Source organism: Stylophora pistillata, chromosome 3 (genome assembly GCF_964205215.1).
Source record: "Stylophora pistillata chromosome 3, jaStyPist1.2, whole genome shotgun sequence".
Taxonomy (NCBI): Eukaryota; Metazoa; Cnidaria; class Anthozoa; order Scleractinia; family Pocilloporidae; genus Stylophora; species Stylophora pistillata.
In genome coordinates, this window is record NC_142521.1 from 9,435,001 (window position 1) to 9,459,209 (window position 24,209).

General features: G+C 37.8%; 3 protein-coding genes and 1 long non-coding RNA gene across 4 annotated transcripts in view; 1 reads left to right on the top strand and 3 right to left on the bottom strand.

Annotated features, from left to right (window-relative positions):
• Positions 1 to 2,464, bottom strand: part of LOC111322201 (ankyrin repeat domain-containing protein 27) — a 26,169-nt gene extending 23,705 nt beyond the window's left edge. Inside the window, exons 1-2 of the mRNA XM_088754478.1 lie at positions 2,304 to 2,464; positions 682 to 801 (exon numbers count right to left, since the gene is read on the bottom strand). Of these exons, the coding sequence (XP_088610604.1) occupies positions 682 to 801; positions 2,304 to 2,429 (246 nt within the window). The 5' untranslated portion in view covers positions 2,430 to 2,464. The remainder of the gene's footprint in view (positions 1 to 681; positions 802 to 2,303) is intronic.
• Positions 2,465 to 2,517: 53 nt separating this feature from the next.
• On the top strand, positions 2,518 to 16,209 carry LOC111322236 (malonyl-CoA-acyl carrier protein transacylase, mitochondrial-like). The gene is made up of 5 exons (XM_022925309.2): positions 2,518 to 2,900; positions 4,042 to 4,150; positions 5,169 to 5,422; positions 10,256 to 10,434; positions 14,775 to 16,209. Exons 1-5 carry the CDS (start codon positions 2,589 to 2,591, stop codon positions 14,950 to 14,952), a joined length of 1,032 nt encoding a protein of 343 aa, XP_022781044.2. The 5' UTR covers positions 2,518 to 2,588; the 3' UTR covers positions 14,953 to 16,209.
• LOC111322237 (uncharacterized) lies at positions 5,927 to 9,044 on the bottom strand. The gene is made up of 2 exons (XR_015999063.1): positions 6,856 to 9,044; positions 5,927 to 6,569 (listed from the first exon to the last, which is right to left on the bottom strand). It is a non-coding gene; the product is annotated as an uncharacterized LOC111322237 (long non-coding RNA).
• Positions 16,210 to 17,552: 1,343 nt separating the features above from the next.
• On the bottom strand, positions 17,553 to 23,303 carry LOC111322257 (E3 ubiquitin-protein ligase TRIM71). Its single transcript, XM_022925333.2, has one exon. It carries the CDS (start codon positions 22,502 to 22,504, stop codon positions 20,147 to 20,149), a length of 2,358 nt encoding a protein of 785 aa, XP_022781068.2. The 5' UTR covers positions 22,505 to 23,303; the 3' UTR covers positions 17,553 to 20,146.
• Positions 23,304 to 24,209: the final 906 nt, after the last annotated feature.

Genomic DNA, 24,209 nt, shown 5'->3' on the forward strand with positions numbered 1-24,209 from the left:
AGCCAAACTGGCAAGTGAAAATCAAAACCACCAGCCAAAACTGAATTTCTACTACAGTGGAACCCCAATACAACGATCCTCAATATAACGACATTCCCGGTACAACAATAAATATGCTATGTCCCAGCAAAAGTTACAGTAAAATGTATGGGACAGAACCCCGTCTTGATATAACGATAACTCGATACAACGATCTTATTCCTCTGATCCCTTGGCATATCGTTATATCGGGGTTCCACTGTAGTCTGTGGCTCATTGGCTACCGTTACTGTCAAGCTCTGCCTTGATTGCCTTTTTAATACCAAATGATCAAATAAATAAATTAAAATACAAGTGTCCAAGTATTAAAATCAAACAATATCATGTATTTCCTCAAATAAGCGCCCTTCCTCTGAGTAAACACAAGTAACCTCTCAAATAGGCACACCCTTCCTCTCTCACTTTCATTTATAGCAGGGATACACGGAAAACCTGTTTCCACTGCCACTTTAGTAAATACTTCTGAAGCTTCAACTACAACAAAACCAGCATGGGTTAATAATTTATTAATAATTTTTCCTCTTGATCAATAGCCTCCTTCTAATAGGGGCCTCAACTTTAAATTTTAAATAAACACCCAAGCCCTTAATCAAGGAAATATGTGATATTTCCTTGATATATTTTTTAAAGCGATGATCTTACCTTGTTGTTGACAGTTTTAAATGCTGATGATTTGTCCTCAACAGGTTTCAATATGTGATTTTCAACATGGCTCTGGATAAAGCTTCCTCTTGGTAGAGTCCCTTGTCTTGGAACACAAATCTATAATGAAAAACATAAAAATTCTACCTTATTATGTACATTATTTACAAAAATATGAATCTATGTACGTTAATTACAAAAATATGAATCTTGCTGATGATGCCTGACACTGTGCCATCTTTGTCACTTAGGAATAGTCCATTTTACAGTTGTGTGCTTGGTTGCCAAGCCTTTGAATGGGAGTGCGGCTAGGGTTGCCCTTGTTATGATACAAACCTTGCTGCCTTTCAAATATAAATCACTTTGTTATCATGCTAAGTAGATACAGGTCTCTATCACAACAAGGTCACCTTCAGCCTCACTACATACATACATACATACATACACATACATGGTTAACTTGATAAAGCAGGTTACTAGGTAGGGAAGACTAAAGTCCTGATGTGGACCTGCTGACTAATTTTAAAATTTACACTTAATTAAGAAATAGAAATATGTACACATATATAGAAGTTACTAGTATTACAATAATTAGTTCAAAAATATGTATAAATATCGTCCTTATTTGTAATTGATGAAGATTCCTTTGAATAAGATATACTGCTCAAGATCAGTTTGTTTTTCTTCAGTTTTTCTTTGAAAGCTTCAAGGCTGGACGCCTACTTTATGCTGTCCGGGAGGGTATTCCAAGCAATGGCAGCCCTATGTTTAAAGGTCAATCGTCCTGTTTCAGTTTTTGGTTTTGTTACATTTATGTTCAAGGATTTTCTAAGGCCATACACTTGGGCACTTTTTGTAACTAGTTTATTAAGTAGATCATTATTGAGCCCATGGAATGATTTGTAAGTTATTGAAAGGATCCTTTTTGTGTAGAAGTGGGAAAGGGGAGACCAACCCTTTAGATTTCTCAAGTCATTCATGGTTGTTTCCCTCGGTAGATTATAGATTAGCCACTCTGAATCAAAGGCTTGGCAACTAAGTACAAAACTGTAAAATGGCCTATTGAGATTTTGGCTCTGCAAAAAACCTCTTAGATTCACTTTGAGACATTGTTTAAGTAAATCTCTCTTGCATAAAAGTTGGATTAAGATTAAGTTCACTGAAGCACATGCAAACAAGTGCTGTCTTCAACACCATCCTGGTTAAGATTTAAAACACGAAAGAGAAAGGATCGATGAAAGTCCACCTCTACGTACATCTGCCTTCCTGGGAATTATTCGAAATGCCTTTCAAAAAAACGGAGCAACTTCAGAATACCCGTCCACATCATTTACATATGTCGGGAGGCTTTGAAAAATGAGGTATAACACAATTGACGCTATTCTTATTCAATGACATGTAAATGATATGGCCGGGTATTCTGAAGACAATTTGAAATGAAGCAATTTCCCATACTGAGTTGAGTAAGGGACAAAAAATCACTCAGAAATTCAATGGGGAAAGTTTAATAAGTTCGGTGCATAGGAGAGCTTCATGTAACTGCAGTGGAAAATTTAAGATGTCACCTTTGCATCAATTGTCTGCGAAAATTCAATCACAAATATCAAAATAATCAGACCTACCGTCCATCTTTTGCTAGCTGCTTCATCGTATATTTGTTTTTGCTTTGTTTGCATGTACTTAAAGAAAGGATTTTCACACAAATCCTCGTCATACACGGACGCTTGGAGATTCACATCTTCCGCCATCTTAGATTCTCTATCACAGACTCATCCCACGAACCTCTCACAACTTAGACCGCTGAAAACAAAAATATTTCGCCGACTCAGGAAAGATATGGAGGATTGAGTGAGCGTGGGAGCGTGGTACAGAGCACAACATAGCGCACAATTTGTGCTCAATTAGCTATGATCGCTAGAACATTGTGTCGTTTGCGAATGTTTTTCGGTAACTACTATGGACGCCCCAGATGGAATTCTTCGTCTTGTTTTCTCTTTCCCGGGCAAGGAGCTCAATTTGTCGGGATGTGCCAGCGCTTGCTCGAAGAGAGAACAGTATTGCAGCTTTTTGAGGACGCTCAGGAGATTTTGGGATATCACCTACTGAGCATATGTTTGCATGGCCCTGAGGAAGATTTAAATAAGACAGTGCACTGTCAGCCTGCAATTGTTGTCGCCTCTCTAGCTGCTTTACAACATGCGAAAGTCACAGGCGCAAAGGTATTTGAATGTCTCCTGCCAAAAGATTTAAGAGTTAGTAGCAAGTCAGATGAGAGAAAAACAGCTCAAAAGCTGTACTTGAGCCGAGCGGTCCATTCAGCCGGAAGTTATCCTGGTTTCGGAAGCACAGGGCAAATAGGTGTATTTTAACCTTCCTTGGATGTGATGCCAGTCCATTACAGATTAACCCCCCCCCCCACCCTCCCCCACGATTTTGTAGGGCATCCCTGACAGTTCACTGTTACCCAGTAACACTCCTGGTTGGAGAGAGGCATTGTGGGAGGAAAGTGTTTTGCTCAAGAAACAAAGTACAACCCTTTCCCCCACCTCAAGGCTTTTTTCAGGCTTACTTGACAGTTCACTAGTTCCCAGTTATACTTGGGGGTAGAAAGAAGCACTGTGAGTAGAAGGTGTTTTGCTGGGAAAAAAAAAAAATGCAACCCCTCCTGCCCCCCTCTAGGCTTTTTCTAGGCTTCCTTGATCATGACAGTTCACCAGTTCCCAATTATACTGGTAGTTAGAGAGAGGCACTGTTAGAAGAAAGTGTTTTGCTCAAGAAACAAAACAGTACACCCCCAAGGTTTTATCAGGTTCCCCCTTCCAGTTCACTGTTACCCAGTTATACTGTTGGGCAGAGAGAGGCACTGCCGGAGAGGAAAGTGTTTTGCCCAAGAAACAAAATACAATTTCCCCCCCCCCCCCTCTTAAGGCTTTTCTCAGGCTTCCTTGACAGTTCACCAGTTCCCAGTTATAAGGAGAGGGTTTGTAAGAGGAAAGTGCTCAAGAAAGAAAACACAATGTCCTGGTCTTGATCCCAGATCTTTGGACTTGATATCCAAGGCCTGGTTGTTTGAAGTCCAGTTAGCACTACCCCAGGGTTAAATTTTAATCCAGGTTTCTCTACTCCTTAAAAGCCTTTTTTGGATAATTTTCTCGATTCTTTTTAGGGCATCCAATAATCAAATTGTAGACAAAAATTAATGGTACTGAATTTTCTTTAAAGCTTTCAAAACTTAATTCAAATTTAACACTAACCCCTGGGTTATCTTAATCCAGGTTTGAACAATGCAGCCCAGGTCAACACTAACCTAAGACCTGTTACCCTTTATCAAACATAATTGATTGCTTTGTATTTTTACAGGTCTGCCTAAATGGATCAGATGAACCTGATCCTAACATGGTCACTGCTGGATTTAGCGTTGGTGAGATGTCTGCCTTGATATTCTCAGGAGCACTTTCCTTTGAAGATGGTAGGAATTTATGAGTAAGCATTCATTTTAGTCTTTTATTACACAACTCGGGCAGCCAGAGGGCCAATAACTAAAATCAACCAATCAAAATGCTCTATTGCTGGTCAATATTCTCTCAGTATTGGACTGGGCACTGTCCCAAATGGTCCTGGGTGATACCGCATTTGTGTCCCTTTGAACTTCAGTCGTATAATAAATCTCATATTAACCGAGCTTGCTTGGGACTGTACTGGAAGAATATTGGCCCTCTGTCTTTTTTGTATGGACCTCGCTGCGCTCGGTCCGTACAAAAAATACCGAGGGCTGATATTCTCCCAGTACGGCCCTCGCGCTTGGTTAATAAGATATATTTAACAAGCCAGTTGTTGGTACATGTAGCTTACTCAGATTATCTAGAACTTCAGACTCTGGTTACTCTAGCATGAAGGAAGATACATGAGATTAAAAACATGTTCATGCCTTAAAAGCATGGCCCATGGATGATTTAGACCAAATGGCTTCATGGGAAATGTTGGCACAGATACATAATCAGTGATTCACTTTTCTCATTATTCATGTAAAAAATTTTTTGTGATGATCCTTTTCTTTCTGGAAAGCTTGGATAACATCTATCATTTTCCACATGTAGCTAATGATGATAATCATGTACACCTGGCATAGGGTCTCGTCATTCATTGTAAATGCTTTTTAGATGTCAAGGATTTTGCAATCAAGTGTTTACATTGCTTAGTTAGTTTTCTATAAACCATAAGATCTGATCCATAGCTCCACCCATTTCTTTTTGACTGAGTAAGTTAGTTAGTGTGGTTTTATCAAAATGAAATATTCTTGCTTATGAGTTTCTCTATTCCTTTTCCCTGTTTGGGAATTGCTGAACTGAACATGTTACTGCCACTTGTAACACTTTTTGTGGCTCTTAACGCCCTTGTGTTTGGGTTTTACATTACCATTGGCAGCTCCCTATGAAAAAGATTAATGAAACCCCTGCAAAATAATTTACCTTTCTTGAACTATTTAGGCCTAAAAGTAGTCCAAGTACGTGCCCAAGCCATGCAGGAAGCTTCCGATAAATACCCCAGTGGTTTGGTGTCAATTTTGGCCCCACCAGACTTGGATATTCATCTTCTTTGTGATCACGCCAAAGAGTGGTCTTACAGTAATGGCATGGAGGAGCCAGTGGCATGTGTGGCAAATTATCTTTTCCCTGGTGGCTGGGTAATAGGAGGTGACAAGTCGTCTGTGAAATATATTCTGGAGTTTGGAAAGGCTAAGGTATGATTGATAGAGAATAATACATAGGCAAGGGTAGATATGGAATTTCTCTTTGAGTGTGCAACTCGATATGCTGCGCTCTCCTGTGAGATATTGTGTTGGACACGAGAAGAGAAATTCTATTTCTACAAGCAACTATGTATTTTTGCGGTTATCATGTAAAAAAGCAGGCCTTTTCTGACAAGAAAAGTTGACTTTATTAATGAATTCAATCCATGAAAGTTGGAAAGTGCTTGGGCAACAAGGCTCAAAATGAATAAATGCATTAATTGAATGATTACGAAAGGAGACAATGAATTTAACTTTCCACTTGCAAAATTCACAATTGTCAACTTTTTCGTTACCAATAGAAGAAATAAGACAGGTTCACGGCCAAAATCGGCCTGTGGTAAACTTCCAGTTGTCAGTTTTTATCTTCAGCCGTGAGAAATGCTTTAGCCAAAGCCATTAAAATGTGGGTTTTTCTTTTTGTATTTGGTTCTCTTCCCCTTGTAAGTAAGTAAGTATTTTAAAAGTTTATTTATTCTCGTTGAACACAAAAGAGCTTACAACAAAGCTCATTACAAGAACGTGCACGTGCTAAATACTAAAAAATATGTTATAACATATAATAAAAAGAGTATGAAAATCATTATAATCTTTTACAATTATTTATGATTTATGACCCGTCCCTTCCGAACCAAAAATGTGCAGTAAGAAATCCCCAACTACTATAACTACTCTAATGTATAATTCATCTTTAATTAACTGTCCCTTCTAACCAGATTTATATATGAAATATGCAGTACTGAAGAAATCCCCAAAGCAAATTCCAAGTCAAACTTCTTCAAAGCTGTTTTAAAAGCCTTGATGTTTTCACTTTTCCTAACTTCCATAGGTAACTTATTCCATAGCTTACTGGCAATGAAAGAGAAACATTTATGCTGCCACTCAGAATTAAAATGAGGTTGAGCCAGATTACTGCCTTGACCCCTGAGATTATAGCCTACATGTCTTGAATTTAAAAAGTCAGTAACATAAATACCGTAGGACCAATAGAATTAAGGCATTTATATAATTATCAAAATCAATGTCTGATAATACCTACGCCGTCTTTAAGCACTTGATTTAACTAATTCTAAAGGACTTTCACAACTGATATTTTTAACTTTATAGTGCTTTACTGCGAAGGATCGTGCACATATACGTTTCATAACCGCAGTTCATACATATGTTTCATATGTTTGTTGTTGTTTGATTTCTCATCTACGGGTTTATGTCGAATTAATTTGATGGCCTGCTCCCAGTTGGCTTGTTAGCTCAATTGGTAGAGCGCTGCACTAGTATCGCAGAGGTCAGTGGTTCGAATCCCGTACAGGCCTGAAATTTTTTTCAGGTCTGATTTTCACTATTGCTCAAATAGTGCTTTACTGCGAAGGATCGTGCACATATACGTTTAAATAACATTCTTAAAAATAATGTAATAATTAGTGTCTTCAAGTCTATTGGCCTGCACTTTGCCAAGACCAATAAATAACATGCTACAATATTCTAAATGTGGGACAATGAATGCTTTATTTAATAATATCATAGTGTTCACCGATATTAATTGGGAGATTCTTTTCAGTTAAGGCGGCAGTCTTTGCATAAACTTTTTTAAGCTGTTCAGTGATATGCTCCTTAAAGGAAAGTCTTTTATCCAAGGTGACACCCAAGATTTTCAAAGTGGGTTTAACATCTACTTTGATTCCATTAATTTGGATCTCATATTCATATGTCGAAGAACCAAGAATCATGGCCTGAGTCTTTGTATTGTTAATAGAGAGATAATTTTGTTTAAACCATGTAGCAAGGGTTAACAAGTCTTCGTTAACCATAAACTGTAATGCTGTCAAAGAAGCATCAGACGAACAGCTGGTGGTATCATCAGCATATAATCTCAGCGTCATATTAGATGTACAATAATTAATATCATCTATGAAGATAATGTATTGAACAAAAGTGGACCAAGTAAATATCCCTGTGGCACACCTGCTTTAACTATTCTCCAGCCAGAGCATATGCCATCAATCTTAACTCTTTGGTGAGGATCTCTTAGGTATTCACCCAGCAATTTTGTAGCTGCTTCAGAAAAACCGTAAGCTCATATTTTAGCCAGCAGCAAATTGTGGTTTACGCTGTCAAACACTTTGCTGAGATCTACTGATACAGTTGCGATGGTTTCTCCTTTGTCCAAACTTTCACGCCAATCCTCAGTCATCTTCAAAATTGCTGTTGCACACGAATGACCTTTCATGTATCCCGATAGGTTGCGGGACAGTAGAGGTGACATAACTGGATAGATCTGATCATTGATAACTTTTTCAAAGACTTTTGATAATATGGTTAGGACAGAAACCGGTCTGTAATTGGCTTTGTCTGTTTTACTTCCTTTCTTGTATACTGGCATAATATTACTGCTTTTCCATTCTTTGTGTATACTTTGAGTATTTATAAAATGGTTGATGAGCTTTGTATCTTCAGTGGAGACGCTTGGAGAAGATAGCCTCAGCAGATGTGAAGATTATGTTGTCCATCCCAACAGATTTTCTTGGATTTAATTGTTCCAGAATGCTTTGTATGTACTTTATGTCAAAAGGAGTAAATGCAGAGTCGTCTAGCTGTTCCATGTTGTGTGTCAATGCCCCCTAAGATGTGCATTAAATTCCAAATCTTGAACATTATGATTGATTATATGATTGTTGGAAATTTTGATTGTTGCTGTCTGTAAGCGATGTAAAGTTTTCATTGTTCTTAGCGGCCATAGTCTGAGAAAATTTGGGCAAACGACCTTGGACTGAAAATGGCGACTGTTTTAGCATTTATTCATCAATGTGACTGTGTGGCGCGAAAGAAAAGTGACGTGTTAGCACCTGATTGGCAATATCAAACAAAGCTTGTAATAGAGTAATTGCGAGCAGAACTTATACGTACCAAATAATAGAATAAATTTCGTGCATAGTCTCATGATTTAGGTAATGGAGATCTTGTCTTGCACCTATTTTTTTTTTTTAATTTGTCTGGTTTTTGAAATTTTACCAGCATATTAAGTTACTAAGATTCATCAACCACAAACAGTTCATTTGGACCTGATCCAATTCTTTTATTCAAATCAGGTCAGATACAATCGGCATGCCATTCCAGAAAAGTCTTTACTTCTATTTGAGTGTTTCTGTTTAGAGTCTGATGGAAGCAAGTTGTTCATAACCTAAGCTCATTTCAAAATAGCTGAACAAAGCGTGAGATTAGCAAGATTCAATGACCTTTATGTGAAGTTTTATCAGTTTATGTTTTTGCTTCCTAGGTTACCTTCACGCATTTACACTGACAGAAATAATTTTATTAACTCACAAGATTGTTAGTGGCACAAATGTCTGAGTTATCAACTTTTTTCTTACTAAAGAAATTTCCTCAGACCAGTTTATGGCCCAAATCGGCCTGTGGCAATCTTCCAGCCATGACAATTGCCATCACCAAAGCCAATTAACTTTCAGATTTTCTTTTTGTATTTGCTTTTCTTTCCTCTCAAGGAAATTTTAAATGTTGCTGTCTGTAAGCGATACAATTTTTTTTTAGCAGCAATAATCTGAGAACATTTGGATGAACCACCTTGGACTGAAAATTTCAAACGTTTTACAATTAATTCATCAACCTGACCAAATGGCCCAAAAAGGAAGTGATTTGTCACCAACTGATTGGCTACATCAAATACACCTTTAAAAAAATTAGCACAATTTTATCATGTGTGTTGTTACAGATTTTCATCTGGGCTAGAAATCCATGTAAAACACTGCAGTATATACGATAAACATCCTTTATGATCACCTCACAGGAGGATTTAACTCTTTCTCTCCTAAAAGGGACTATTCAGCAGGATAACAGCTGAATTAAACTTTAAGGTTTGTTTGAAGTTTGAAGTTTATTAATTCATAAATACATGGCAGTTCAAAAACTGAATAGTGTATTTACGTTACAAAAATTGAATTATAGATCAAAATCATTAAATAATCTATCTTAATTAAAAGGATAAAAAGGCAAACAGGAAATAAGATGCTAAAAAGGTTATTGAAATATGAAATTAAAAAACACTAACCTATAAATTACTTGCTTTAAGGCAAGACAAGATAATAAAGCTATTCTTAAAATGGTCGGTTTTAAAACGCAGCATGTTAAAAGGTTACGCGCGCCTTAATGAATAAGTAGATTCATGTGGTGCAGATAATTACTTATAAAGGCAGTGATTGTTGTTATTTATAATTGTGTGAAAAATGGACTCACATATTTCATCATGGTGGATTGCTAATTCCTTAAAGTTCATAATAACAAGATCCTTATGATAGCTAACACCGGGGAAAATAATGAGAATGGAGGAAGCCAGTGCCAATCAAAGCAATTCTTGATTGTGAAACAAATTCTCCTCGTCAGTATGAAGGAAATGTGTAGAGAACAGCATAGCGAATAATTTATGCACACTGATTCAAGTTGTAAGGGTTAAGGGCTTCCTTACCCAGTCTACTGCCACTTCCTTCCTTTAAAAAGATGTCAAGAAATAGGGTCCTTAAGCAAATTTTTTCTTGAGTTGTGGGGGCAGCTATACAAAGGCTTACGGTTCTGTTAAGTTCCCTTGAACTACCAATGTGTAAATGCGAAAGCATTTTTTTTTACATTTTTATGGACTGAGATGAAGTGGAGGTCCATAAAAGCACTAAATGTTCAGTCTCAGAGAATTGCATGGGGATTTTGAGTTTTTTGTATGATTGTTTCATAACTTTTGCCTCCATCTAGTCCTAACTGAGAATTATTTTCGTCTCTCAGCATGGCATCAAAAGAGCTCAGCTCATTCCTGTAAGTGGTGCATTTCATACCATACTTATGAAGCCTGCCCAGGAACCTCTCCGACAAGTGTTGGATTGTGTCTCTGTTAAAATGCCCAGATGCACAGTGTATTCTGGGACAGGTTGTGAACCCTTCACTGATGTGGAGCAGATAAAAAGGTACACTTTAACAACACCAACCAATATATCCTTCTAAGTACAATAAATCTTATAAACTCTGATTGGAATCACTGTGTTCTCTTCTGAGACAAGACATTTGGCTGTCACAGTGCTGCTATCCATCCAAGAGGCATACATGGCAAAAGGTTTCATTTACTCTTTGACTCCTAAGAGTGACCAGCATCTAATTTCTCCCTACAATATCAACCTTGAATCACACATCAACGTCATCCATGACAGGATGGAAAACGCGTGCACTGTAAGTACCTCGTTGTCCCATACAAAACCTTAGAAAACTTTTCTAAGGCTTAGTGTGGGACGACAGGAGGTACTTACAGTGCATGCGTTTTCTGTCCTGTCATGGAATAAAGGAAATGATCACCAATTAAAGAAACTTTTGATTTTTGAACAAATTCTCCTAGTCAGCTCCCAAGAAATGACTTTGTATAGAGAACAGTATGGAGAATATGCATACTGATGTTAGGGTGCAAAGGGTTAAAAGCTGTCCACCAGCAGTTTACTGCCACCTATAAATATGCATTATTGACCAAGTGTGAGCTCAAGATGGCTGGGTATTGGCTGAGTTCTTTTTTCGCAATTCTATAGACTGAGACAAAGTCAAGGTCCATAAAAACACACACAGAAAAACAGGGCCTAATATCCAACTGTCTTGACTGAACAAGCTTGGTCAATGAAAGATTTGATATATAGTTAAAAGATTTGGTTTTATTAAGAATCAAGAATGACTTGTTTAATTGGAGAAACAGGAAAGAAAGTCAGCTGTGTCTGTTAAGCACAATTAACCCTCAAGATTCATTTTAATTATGTTTTCTTTGTTTTGAATGTCTTCTTTCTTCCACTTTTTGTGACTCCATGGCCCACACTGTCAAAAAATTACGCACTTTGTAAGTCCGCTCCTTGCAATATTTTTCCTGTGCAGGATCAAAGTGGGGCAATCCCGAGTCAGCAAGATGGGCTTGGGTAGTTAATTAGAATGCAGGATATACTTCATATTGCCCATGGGCAATACCAGAATAATAAGGCTTGACACTAACGGTAGACCAATACCCACAGACTATAAGAAATTCAGTTTTGGCAAGTGGTTTTTGATTTCTACTAGCCAGTTTGGCAAGTAAACAAACTGAAATTGTTGTAACATCTAAGATGTCACTAGCCACTTGGCTAGTGAGTTGAAAAGTTAGTGTTGAACCCTGCCAGAAATATAATAAGACACTTTATCACCATCTCTTTAGCTTGCAAGTAGACTCTCTTTGGGTTTTGCCTTATGGCCCCCTAACTTTATTGATAAAGTTATTGAAACCCTGTGCAAGGGAAGCTGATCGTGGTAAGAAGAAGAAACCATCAATATCATCAGCATCAAGTGGTAGTTACTGTCAGTAGCTATTGGTTTTATTGATGTAATCTTTTCTTGCCAAAGAAATTGTTGTGAGCTTTTGAAGTCTTTCTGTTCAGTCATATATTAAGCTAGGTTAGTTACCAAGGTTATATACTGGGTGCAGTATGAATAAGCTCTAAATTATCACTAAGTCAGTGATAGTAAGTCTGGGAATAACCAGTTATGGATATGAATTTAGTTCAAGACAATAGGTCAGTGTATTATTCTTATATTATTCTTGTAAATAATATGCTCTGTAAATATAATTGATAACTTTAGCCAGTATTGTATTGTAAATAACCATACAATTCAGCCTCATCTGGCTGCCATGTGATTTTTAGTAATGCTATCCATCTATCTATCAAGGGTTGTGTTGTGGTAAATATTTACTGCAAGTCCAACATTATTTGGTTGCTGGTTAAACCTAAGCATCACTAATGGATCCAATTACTCCATACAGCATTACTGGTGAATCAAACACTTTCCCATAGGTCACGAGAATAAAGGAAATGATCAATAACTCAAAAAGCTTGAATGTGATAATCCCACAAATTCTCCTTGTAAGCACTTTAGGAAAAGTATAAAGAACGGTCTGGAAAACACAATATTTTATACTGATGTTGTAGTTGAGTAGCTGTCAGTGAAAAAAACTAAGCCTTAATTTTCACTCAAGGGTGTAAAAATTAATTGGATGCAGAAATCTTTTTCAGCCTGGGGCAGCTCAAAAGATGCAGCTTGGTTTAATCAACCATTGATGGCATCTCATGCTGTTACTAATGGTAAAACTACTGAACAGAGTTGAAGCCCCCAGCTTCTCTAATCCTTTTTGTGTTTGAATGAAGATCACTGTGCCCCAATCAAGGAATTAGTGTTCAGGTGAAATGTTTCCTTAACTATGACATGTTTAATTTCATTCTACAGCATAAACAGTGTACAGTTTGCAAATCTGCATAGTGTGATGTTATGTCATAATTCAATAACAAATTTGTAAAGTAAAAACTGAAGTTGTAACACAAGCATTTGCAACTGAAGATGACATAGGTAACGTCAAAACACATTTTACAAACTTACCATAAATAAGTTGTTTCTTTTATAGGAAGTTTTGTTTTTCTGCTTTTTTTCTTACCATCAGGAAGAATTCTAAAGTTTGTCTTGTAAATTAGGCTGTGTAATTCTTCCACTCTGCAATGGCTGCTTAACACATGACAAACACTTGCAGCCTTTCCCTTTAAGAAACAGTTATGAGTAAAGCATTGTACCTTGCTGTATCACCTGTTATACTGAAAGCATTGAGAACATCAACATTGTTTTTGATGAAAACGTTGTAAAGAATAATAAGTTTAGTAATGATTAACAGTTCACACTTAACTTAGTCATAATAAAAAAATTATTATGACCAAGTTAAGTGTGAACTGTTAATCATTACTATCAGGCAAAAGCTAAGGAAAATATTCAACACATCACTTTTCAATAAGAGAAAAGCTTGTAACTTAAGAACTGTGAGCAGAACTTATACATACCAAACAAATTGTTTGAATAAATTTCATGCATGGTGGTATCTGGTTTGCATGATGGAGATCATGTCTTTCAGCTATTGTTTTTTGTTTTATTTTGTGACAGAGGTTTTTGAAATTACACCTGGATATTAAGTTACTGAGATTGATCAACCACAATCAGTTCATCTGGATGTGATCCAATTTTATCTTTTTATTCAAATCTGGTCAAATGCAATTGACAATGCCTTTCCAGAAGTCTTTACTTCCATTTTGAGTGTTTCTGCAAGAATCTGATGGAAGCAGGTTGTTTGTAACTTAAGGTCATTTCAAAAATAGCTGAACAAAGCCTAAGATTAGTTAGATTCAATGGCTTTCACGTGAAGTTTTATCAGTTTATGTTGTTGCTTCTTAGATTACCTTCACTCACTCATAATTATGATTCAAAATAATGTTTTATTTACTCACAGGATTGTGAGCAGCAGTTAGTATTTTTTTATAAATAGCAGAACTGCACCTCAATCAGCTACCATTATTCTTTATCAGGTTTGGCTTTTGAATTTGCATTTTCTCAGAAGTGGTTGAATTGTGTTTTGACACTCGTCAAGCATGACATTGTAAAAACAACTGAACCTCAATCTGCTGGAAACGGTCAAATTTGTGCTGCTTATTTCAAATGCTGTGTACCTTTATGTTCCTGTACCATTTGCTCCTTTTTCTAAGGTAATATCAAGCTTTCTCTGTAATATGTAATTCATGTTTCTTATAGAACTTAGAATACAATATCTACCACCAGTAGCTACATGTATTTAATTCTAATACTGTGCTTGTGGTTTCACAGCTTTGAAGAAATCCATGGGGAACTGTTTTGTTTGTCTCTTAAAATTTCCTTTGTGATTATTTTATTTTTAGATACTTAGTTAACAAGCAATCTAAGATTGGGAGAGCGTAACCAATAACTTTGTTTAGTGTGACTTATAGAACCTCCTTTACATGCATAGAAGTGTATGACATGTAAGAGTAACTATGGATTATTGAGCAACAATGTTAATTTGGTCCTCTGTAAAGCAAAAATACAAACTCATCCAAACTGTACCGTTATCATAATAACACTTTTCTACCAGTAGGTGACTGATGATAAACTTTAATTCAATCAGGCTGAGCTCTTGCTCAAACCATTGCCATACACTGCCTCTGTCCTCCAAAGCAGGTTTTAGTTCCTCAACTGAATCAGTAAACACTTTTCATCACTGTAGCTGCTCCTCTCCCTGCATCCTGCAATCCTTATGACAGCTCCTGAGGAACCAGCTTACTAACAGAATGCTTGAAGACAAAGCACTGAATTTTAACAGAAATCTTTGATGTGACTCTTCAAAGAAAACAGAAAGCTGTTTTCAGGGTTAAAATGCCCCATGTCAATTTTCTTTTTTTTTTTTTTTTTTTTTTTGCAGATTGCTTGTACAGCAACTTGTGGAGCCAGTGAACTGGATGAAAACAATCCAAAACATAATGAAACAAAGGACCAACTTGGAAAACATCTTTGAAGTGGGCCCTGGAAAGCAGTTGAAGGCTATGACTTCTCGTATTGACGGAAAAATGTTGAATAATTTTACCAACTTGGAGACATAGCAAACAGTAACACAGGTGATAAAGGATGCTTCAAAATTCAGGAAATTTATTCACAAAGTCTGGCCTTGAATGATCTTGACAGTAGAAAAATTGCACTTGGATCCCTTTATGCCACAACACAAATGGGACATCTGCCTCAGTTTAAACTTAACTGGATAAAAGACAATAATGGTAACCCTCCTTCAAGTACTGGTTGAAACTACCAAAGTTTGAAAGACCAAATAATGGTGACAAATCTTTCAGATATTTCCTATGGTGATGAAAATTTTACACAAGTTGCATCACTCAAACTTGGCTTGCAGTGTAGCATGAACATTTTGTATGTTTAATTTCTGGGGATTTTTTTAGATGGTCCTCTGTCCGTAAAAATAGATTCAAGCTGATGGAAATCTACAGCAAAATGAAATGTAGGAAACTTTTACAACATCCAGTGAATTGTGAAACCTCTGCATACAAATCAAGTTTCAATTCTTATTCTGTGTTTGCTCTTCACAAAATATTTATCTCCAAATTATTTACTTCCAAGGTAGAAAATCAGAGTTATGTTGATTTCTCACAAATGCTCTGCTGCTTGCACTGAAAACTGGAAAAAATAAGCTCTCAGAAGGAGTTTTAGTTATCTTGAATTGCAGAAATCTGTCTCTGTAAAACATGAAAAAGTAGCAAATGCAAAGTAGAACTCATAAAAAAAAGTCTTTGATACACTGATTACAGATCAAGGGAAGTGTCTGGTATTTAATACAATAAGCAGATAGTAGAGTGTGAGTTACAGAAATAATTTCCCAAACATCCTGTTCCATATGATTTGTGGTGAGAGATTCAGTTGAAATATGACCCATTTGGTGTGTGGTTTTAGTGTGAAAACAGTTTACATTGATACTGTGTATGTTTTATCATTAGGCTTGCTAACTTTGCCAATTCATTATATATTTGAATATCCAGTGCAGGTGGCAAACCATGTCTTAAATTGTCAAGGTATAGGCTCAACTTAAAATTTCTGTGCAGAAATTAAGGTCTTCTAGACTGGATAGTAATGTAATTTTCATATCACAATGTAAACATTTGCCAACTCCCAGGGTTTTGTCAAGAAATGTAGTTGAGGGAGAGTAATGTGAAGTAATGGTACAATCTGTTTCTGTCTTGTCTGAAATCAAAAATAGCTCAGGGGAAAAATAGTTGCACTGGAGAATTCCTCCATTTCCAGATGCTGTTGAGCATTGGCTGTTAATTGCATTAAACATAGGCCAGGAAATCTCAGCTGAACATGTTAAGTTGGCTTACTCTTAAAACTTAGGAAATACCATGAAAGTTCTGTGGCTTGACCTTGTGGCTTTCTTTCTTTTTTTTTTTTTTTTTTTTTAACACCACTTCAGTATATTAATTACTTGCATGATGCTCTCTGTATGTATTTCCTTGGCAGCTGCAAGGTTTGTGTAGTGGAAAACTGTGGTGGGGGGTCTTGAAAAGGCTAAGGCCGCTTGCCGATGGCAGTGTTTATAAGACCAAGGTCTGATTTCACACTTTATTTACTGATGTTAAGCCATTTTCCTTCTCTCTCCCTCCAATCATGTTCGTAGTTGCTGACCTTTTCCACACATAGCAACCACAGTATCCCAAAACAAGCAAGAGGAACATTTCTTAATAAGATATAGTTTCCAATGTTCTTTTCCGATAAAATTCTCGTTTGAAATATGCTTCTAAGCTTAGACAGGTTCTTTGTTACAACCATTACCATGCGTCTGAAATGATCCCTAGTCACGTGAAATAACATTACATAGTAGATACATTAGATCTTGGCTGTGGTACTTTCCAGAAGTAGAATTTTGAGGTGTTGGATTCAGTGACAACAGGAAAAAAACAGGAGCAAGAGTGAGAACCAACAACAGAGTTGATCTTCATGTAACACAAGGTCCAGGAATGCAAGGCCAGGTAGGTGAGAACTCTTGCACTGCCCCATCACCGTTTTCCTCAACCCAACTCACTTAAACTGTTTCCAACTGTGACGGACATTCTACAAGATGCTTGCTAGAACAATATCTACAATGGTTGTGGAGTGAAGGGAATTACTGGTTGAAGTTGCAGAGAAAAACACAGTAGATTCATGTTTAGTGTGCTGGTATTGGTAATGGATCATAAAGGTCATTGTGAAGGGTATCTCAATTAACAGTATATCTCTTCTGTCAGGAGAATAATTGAATACTAGCAAGTTGTTAAGGAAAATTGACAAAATCATGGAAGAGCACCTTCAGAAGACTGGCATCCTATGCACGGGGTATGACAGTATCCCTACTCACACTAGAAACCACCCCATGGGCCATCTTGCCAAAGCAAACAGGAGTTTCATTAAGGGCCTGGGCACTGGGTAAATTGACCGGTCGTGAGGATGGTGTTGCCCACCTGGTTTGATGATCTGGAGGAAAGCTTAGCTCAAAGAGAAGTTCAGTTCAAAAAGTTTAGCCCATCTGTGAAAACCAGTTGCCCCTCTGCTGAAAACATAAATGAAACCCCTGGCAAGTTAAATTTGCGTTATTAACCCAAAGTCCCCCATAAATTTCAACACTCTTATTGAGTGGCACACAATGACTTGCACAATAAGTAAATAGATTGAAACTGTTTAAATTTTATTCAATAAATTAATACGAAACAATCCTGAGTATTATATTATAACATTTAGCTGTCCTTGTTATGAACAGTGATATTAGAGCACAAAATTATTGTTTAGAAGAACCTTTGCAATTCCTCAAATCCAACTTTGAAGATAAACTGTACAGGAAATTGTCAAAGAAAGTGTTCAAATCTGAGAAGCAAGATTTCTACACCTTAAGATAAAAGAAATATTCTTTTAAGAGGCTGGTAGAATAAGATATTATGCTTGAAAGCTCATTCAATAAATAATGTCACAAAGTTGCATTTCATGAATTGCAAAGAAAAAGCTTAGCACATTTGCTAGGAATACACTCAAACAATCTTTAGGAATTAATTGGGTAATCAAAACCTTGAACGAATGATCTACAGCATATTTCAACATTGCGATGATCATTGACAGTTTCAGAATTTTTTTTTATTGGGAAGGTTGTGATACTAGGATGTGTACAACATGGAATTTTATCCTTTGGCCGTAATTCCGTTGAAATCAACTTTGTCGCAATCATCTAATTTGCCGATTCTATTAAGATCAGAAAAAAAATCTAACTTAGACCTGTTTGCTCAGATTGCAAACTTGTAATTCCAAGACGAAATTGGATCAAAATTTGTTAACCTCACTTTAACTAGTATCACAATGCGTTTTTAATGAGTGAATGAACATAACATTAACACATTAAAAAACTGTTTTTTGTCCATCGATCTTCAAATTAAAAATTCAAACGTGAACAAATTTAGCGCTGTTAGCTAAGAGTTACCTTGACACTCTACGAGAACACAATATACCAATGAAAGTACTAAACATTCATAAACCTTCCATTTCGAAGGTTTGGCTGCAATCTTGAATTTGTCTCACTTTAATAAGCGAACCGCTTCGATTTCGAGGCACAATTAATTTAACATTTGCGTTGTCGCTTTTTTTTCTCTTCAAACTGAAATATTATTACTGAAACAAAAAATATATCTAACATTAGGAATATATATCTCATTCATAATATATATTTAGTCGATCTTTGAAGTCAACGATTACGTTATTGTACGTGTGCACAAAATATTCACGTTCGTGATAAAAAATAACACATCTTCAGAAATTTATTAGGCTGGGAAAATTAAATCGTTTGAAAACTTTCTCTAGTTCTGTTTTAACAACGATGACTACTTCTACAATTAAAACTAACAACTGTATTCTACGATCTACTTCGATTTTAATTCCCAGAACGCGTAATTCTCTAAAATTATCTATAACAACTGCGATTTTCTCGCGTTCAACCGAATAAACTTTCCTTAACATTTTCGGGGACTATCAGGCGTTGCTTAACTAAGGTAACAACGTTCTTTTCAACCAAAATATTGTTAACTTGTTTTTGTTCAATTCACGGAACGAATCCTCTCTCGGGATAGCCGTGGTCTTCCTAGGTACATCATTGCAGTACCAACGACTTGATTTAGTTCTCGAAAAAAAAAAAAAAAAAAAAGGAAAAAAAAAAAAAAAAAAAAAAAAAAAGGATGCCCATGGGATAATATTGTATCCACCAGAGCCAATGTAGAAAAAGTTTTGAAAAGAAATGGGGACGCTTTTGATGGTTTCTTTTTCACGTATGGAAGATTAAGTTAACACACCAATTTCAAGAATTAGCTCAAAGAATTCTCCGAAGTGGCGTTAACAATGGCATAACTTAGAACAAAAACAAAGCTATGAAAATTGTGAAACCTTTTCCGCTTCTCAAGGCAAAAGCAAATTGAATGGTAAACGAACCTCTATTGAGACCATTCGCACCTTTCCTTTTTTTCAGGCCATACCGTCGGTCCGTTTGAGTTCAGCGTCCAAATTATGTTATTAACTACTCCTCTAATGTACGTTGTCAAAATGAGAGCCTTACACAAATAGTTAATTCTTCTTACTGTTTCTTTCTAGAGAAACGCTTTAAATAATCAAGCAAAACTCGGCATTTAAATAGACTATGAGCTTACGACATGTTAAAATGTTGGTACGAACCAGAGGTGCGGCAATGAACATAATTCATGCCACATTTTCACGAAGGAATCAAATAAATACATTCCAAGAAATACGCTATAAATTTCGCACAATATTTCTGCCTAACAAGTTGTGTTTTGAATTTACCGAAAAGTACACGAGCTCTTTAAATTAGTGACGAATTTGTGTGGAGACGAAAGACGGCGTGTATGTTGTCAGCAAAAAATGTCGTGAAATACAAATTCTTGGATAGTGGGTTTGGCTTAAACCATGCAACTCTGCTTTAAAAATCTCTCTGAGCCATTCTCCAATTTCTAGCGCTTGACACACTACTCGAAATCAAAAATATATTTTAAAGCTTAAGAATAGCAACCCTTAATAATTAACAAACGATCGATGGTAGAAAGTCCCTTGATTTCTGCTGTCATGCAAATGTTTACATTATCTCGCGGCGTTCAAATTGAAGAACATCTTGCCGGGCAAAAAATTAACCTTATCGCCTAGACGTTCTTAATAGAAATCTACTTCACACGATAGTGAAAAAGCAACTACACATCAACCTGCGTTTGTCAATGGTTAAAACACTTGTATGCGATTGTTGCCAAAATCTACTACAATGATAGCTCCTTCGTTGCTTACACATATACCTGAGGGGCGATCAAGCTGGCCAGGTGCATTGCCGTGTATTCCAAACTTGCAGAGGAAGTTTCCATTGGGTTGGAAGATCTGAATTCGATGATTCTTTGAGTCAGCAACGATGATGTTTCCTTCTTGGTCCACAGCGACTCCTTGAGGGCGTAGGAACTCTGTGTTCTTACTACCCTCCACTCCCAAAAACCAGGCATGTTGGAAGTCCGCTCTGATCACAAGCAATCTGTGGTTGTTGAAGTCGGTGACGATCATATGGCCTTCATGATTAAACGCTACACCGCGGGGAGAATCAAACTCTTTCCAGTGGATGCCTTCAAAGCCAAACTTGCCGAGGAACTTGCCCTCCCTGTTGAAGAGTTGGACACGGTGATTACGCGTGTCCGAAACTAGAATGTTACCCTCGCTGTTGCAAGCCACGTCCCAGGGGTAGCTAAACTGGCCATTCTTGCAACCTTTATCGCCAAATTTTAGAATGAAAGTTCCATCGGCGTTGAAAACTTGGATACGATGGTTGTCCTTATCAGCAACGATAATACGTCCATCGGTGTCACAAGTCACCCCTGCCGGCCGATCAAACTGTCCATTTCTAGAGCCTGCAGATCCGAACTTGAGACGAAAATTCCCGTAGCAATCGAAGACTTGAATACGGTTGTTGCTTCGATCAGCAACGATAATATTGCCATCTTTATCGCAGCAAACGCCCCATGGACGACAAAGTTCACCATCAGCTTCACCCTCAGAGCCGAAAAAACGAACGACTGGCCCTATGCCAACGTAATTTCGACCCTTGATAACTGTTACTCTGAACGGAGAATCGTTTATGTGTTGACCGCGTATGGTCACTGAAATAATATGTTCTCCAGTCACTTGAGGACGATAAGAAACTGTGTAAGTTCCATTTTGCCGATCGCTAACCTCTGCTCGATAGAAGATCCCATCAGGACCTTGTACTTGGACGAGCAAGGGGTCCCCTCCGATACAGCGGTTTTCGCCTTGATGATCTTTAGCTTGCACCATAAACATAGCAACTTTGCCGCGAATACCTCGTCTTAACCCGTCGCCAGTTGCACAAGAATACGGAGTGAAAGCACTACTACTAACAATACCCAGAGAACTAATGGCTGTTTGCAAAGCCTGGTCTGGAGGTGTGAATAATATGGCGTCATCTTCGTGGGGTTGTAATAGGCCACGTTTCGCTCTAAGTTCATTTAGGTGTTCTGATAAACGACCCTTAGCGGCAAGCAATTCCGGGTCCGAGCTCAGTTCTAACGTCCTCTCAGACGATTCGCAAACGTTTAAAACTTTACCTAAGCTAGTCTTGAGTTCATCGATCTGTAAATGAAGGGATTTACCTTTTATTTGGCGCACTTTCTCCACGCGTCGTAAGAGCTCTCTCTCTCGCTCCTCTAATGCAGCCATGTGTCTGCGTACGGTTTGCCTGATCTCGTTGGAGACTGTTTGTGCCCTGTATTCCACTTGCTCTGCGATCGCTTGCGATGAACTCACCGATTCTTCCAATTTACAAATCTCTGTTTTCGCATCAACGATCAACTTTCCCACGATCGCTTTAGTTGATTCAACCGCCTCGCGAAGGTACTGGAAACTATGGCCTCGATGATCTTGGAAAGTACACTCACTACAGACCGGAGTAAAACACGTCTCGCAGTAAAGCCGCAAAAATTCAGTTTCGTGTTTTCCACATTTTATCAACCCTTCCGAAGGAGTTTTATCGCCCATCGTCGGCAAGGGCGAAATTGAAATGGTCGGCGATGACGCTAACGTTGATGTGGCAAGGGTCGTTTTGTTCTGCATCATAGCAGCTTCTTCAATAAATGAAACGATTCGATGATCTTTGGTCATTCGGACCCTTTGATGAGCTCTAACACAACTTTCACATAAATACTCACTGCAGTCTTTACAGTGCGCCGTTACCATTGATCCTTCACTACAGTTAATGCAATCACGGATCACGGCTCGTATCAAGCTGCTCGTTTCGAAGCTTTCTTGGCTCGGAACTAGCACATCCAAAATATTATGACTGAAGATGTTGGTAGGCAATCCGTCTATTCCGGCCTCAGACAGAGGAACGTTTAGACGACAAGTTGGGCATTTTAACCGACCATTTTCCACCGCTTCCGTCAGGCAGTTCTTACAAAAAGTATGTAAACACGGCAAAACTTTTGGATCGTCGAAGCCGTTCTGACATAGAGGACAAGGTATTTTGGTTTGTCCAGCTAACTTATCCAAGCCCTCGGCCATTTCACCGTCGCAAAATAATCGCATTGAATCTGAATAAACTGGGCGCAAGTCACAGTTACCACTGTGTCCTTGGCGATCTATGCAATGGAATGATTTTCGCTCCTCGAGCACATGTGATCGACTCTCTCTGCTTCACTACAGTGTGTTCATTCGCTGCGTCACTTTCATGCACACGGTTTCCTTTGAGTTACCAGCGGCTTTGTTCCGTTTTGAAAGAGCCAATCACAATTCGTTTCATCTGATGAGAAGGCGTGGCGGGAAAAGAATTCACATGGCCATTACATTTTGACATTACGTATCTGTCAATCAAAAACCCAGTTAACATGAACACTGGCCAATGAGGAGTGCGTATTTACGATGCCTGCCGGCCGTAAATTACTGAGAACACAAGCGTGTTACATCTAATTTTATGTAATATGAAACAATGGAGAGATTGAGCCAGCGAACTGCAGGATTGTACGTGACAGGAATCGCGATCCACTGGGTTTCGCGCGGAGGAGCTGGCACGTTTTCGCTCACCCCGAACCTTCTCTAAACAATTTTTTTTTGGTAAATTTCGCCTTAACCCGTTGTGGGGGCATAAGGTTGAATTTGAAAAGAGAAAATTAATTAGATCTGACATCCATGATTCGTCAACCATGTCATGTCACACAAAAACAAACCATCATTACAAGAAGATCAAATGCATAGGGCCTGTTGCATCCTCAAATTTTTGGCGGAAAGCCATCCCATTTCACGATCGCTTCCGCTCTGAACAATCCTGCGGTTTCCTGTTGTTAAGACCGACGACTGAAATGGAAAATTTTTTACGAATGATTGCAAACGTTGTTCCATAGCTATGTAAATTCAAAGAACTTTGACACCTCTGGCACATAAACGGGGGACGAAGAGACGCTACTTTGACATTTTACATGCTCAGTATTGATGCATCCGAGGTCATCGGGACGACATCGTCTTGTTCGCACAAAAAAAGAGTATTTTTATGATATGTAAAATCTCTCATTTGTGACCTTAAGAGGCCACCTTTCAGTCAAACATGATCTTTATTCAACGATCGCTACTTTGGAACCCTCGTTTGGGACACTTTATCTAGTGTAGTTAATATGAACGACGCCACACAGGTTGACAACAAATAAACATACTATGTTTAGGGCGAACAGAAATATCCCCGTAATCACTTAAAAACACTAAAAGAGAACTACAGCTTATTATCCCAATCAAATGCGTTCTATCAACAAATCACGGCGTTATGGCTTTGTTGCCGGCTTGATCGTGTTATATGTACTTTAAAACTCGGGTGTAAGGATATTTAGCAGATACTGAGTACCGGAAGTTAGGACGTGACGTTCAAAAACTCACGTCGATCATTGCGCTTATTATGTTTCGAAATCTCCCAGTGATAGGTGCAGGCAAGCATGACCACTTCATTCGCCCGTAAAGGCAAAACATGAATATTTTAAATCAGTGAGGTGGAAATGTAAACATAACGAACTTATTTATGTGTTAAATGTTCCAGTTATAAATTACAGCGCTGTTAAGATGAGAAAATAACTTGCGGATTTAGTTACAGTTCGTCTTGAAGAATCCAAGCCATATTCTGGAGAAATCTAAATTTTATCCCACACATGAATCGCCGCGAATCACCCAAAGGTTTTTACCGTGTCTTGTATATATGCTTGGTATGTAGGCTCTTACCTCCATATCTTTCTGTCGTTTACAAAAGAGACTC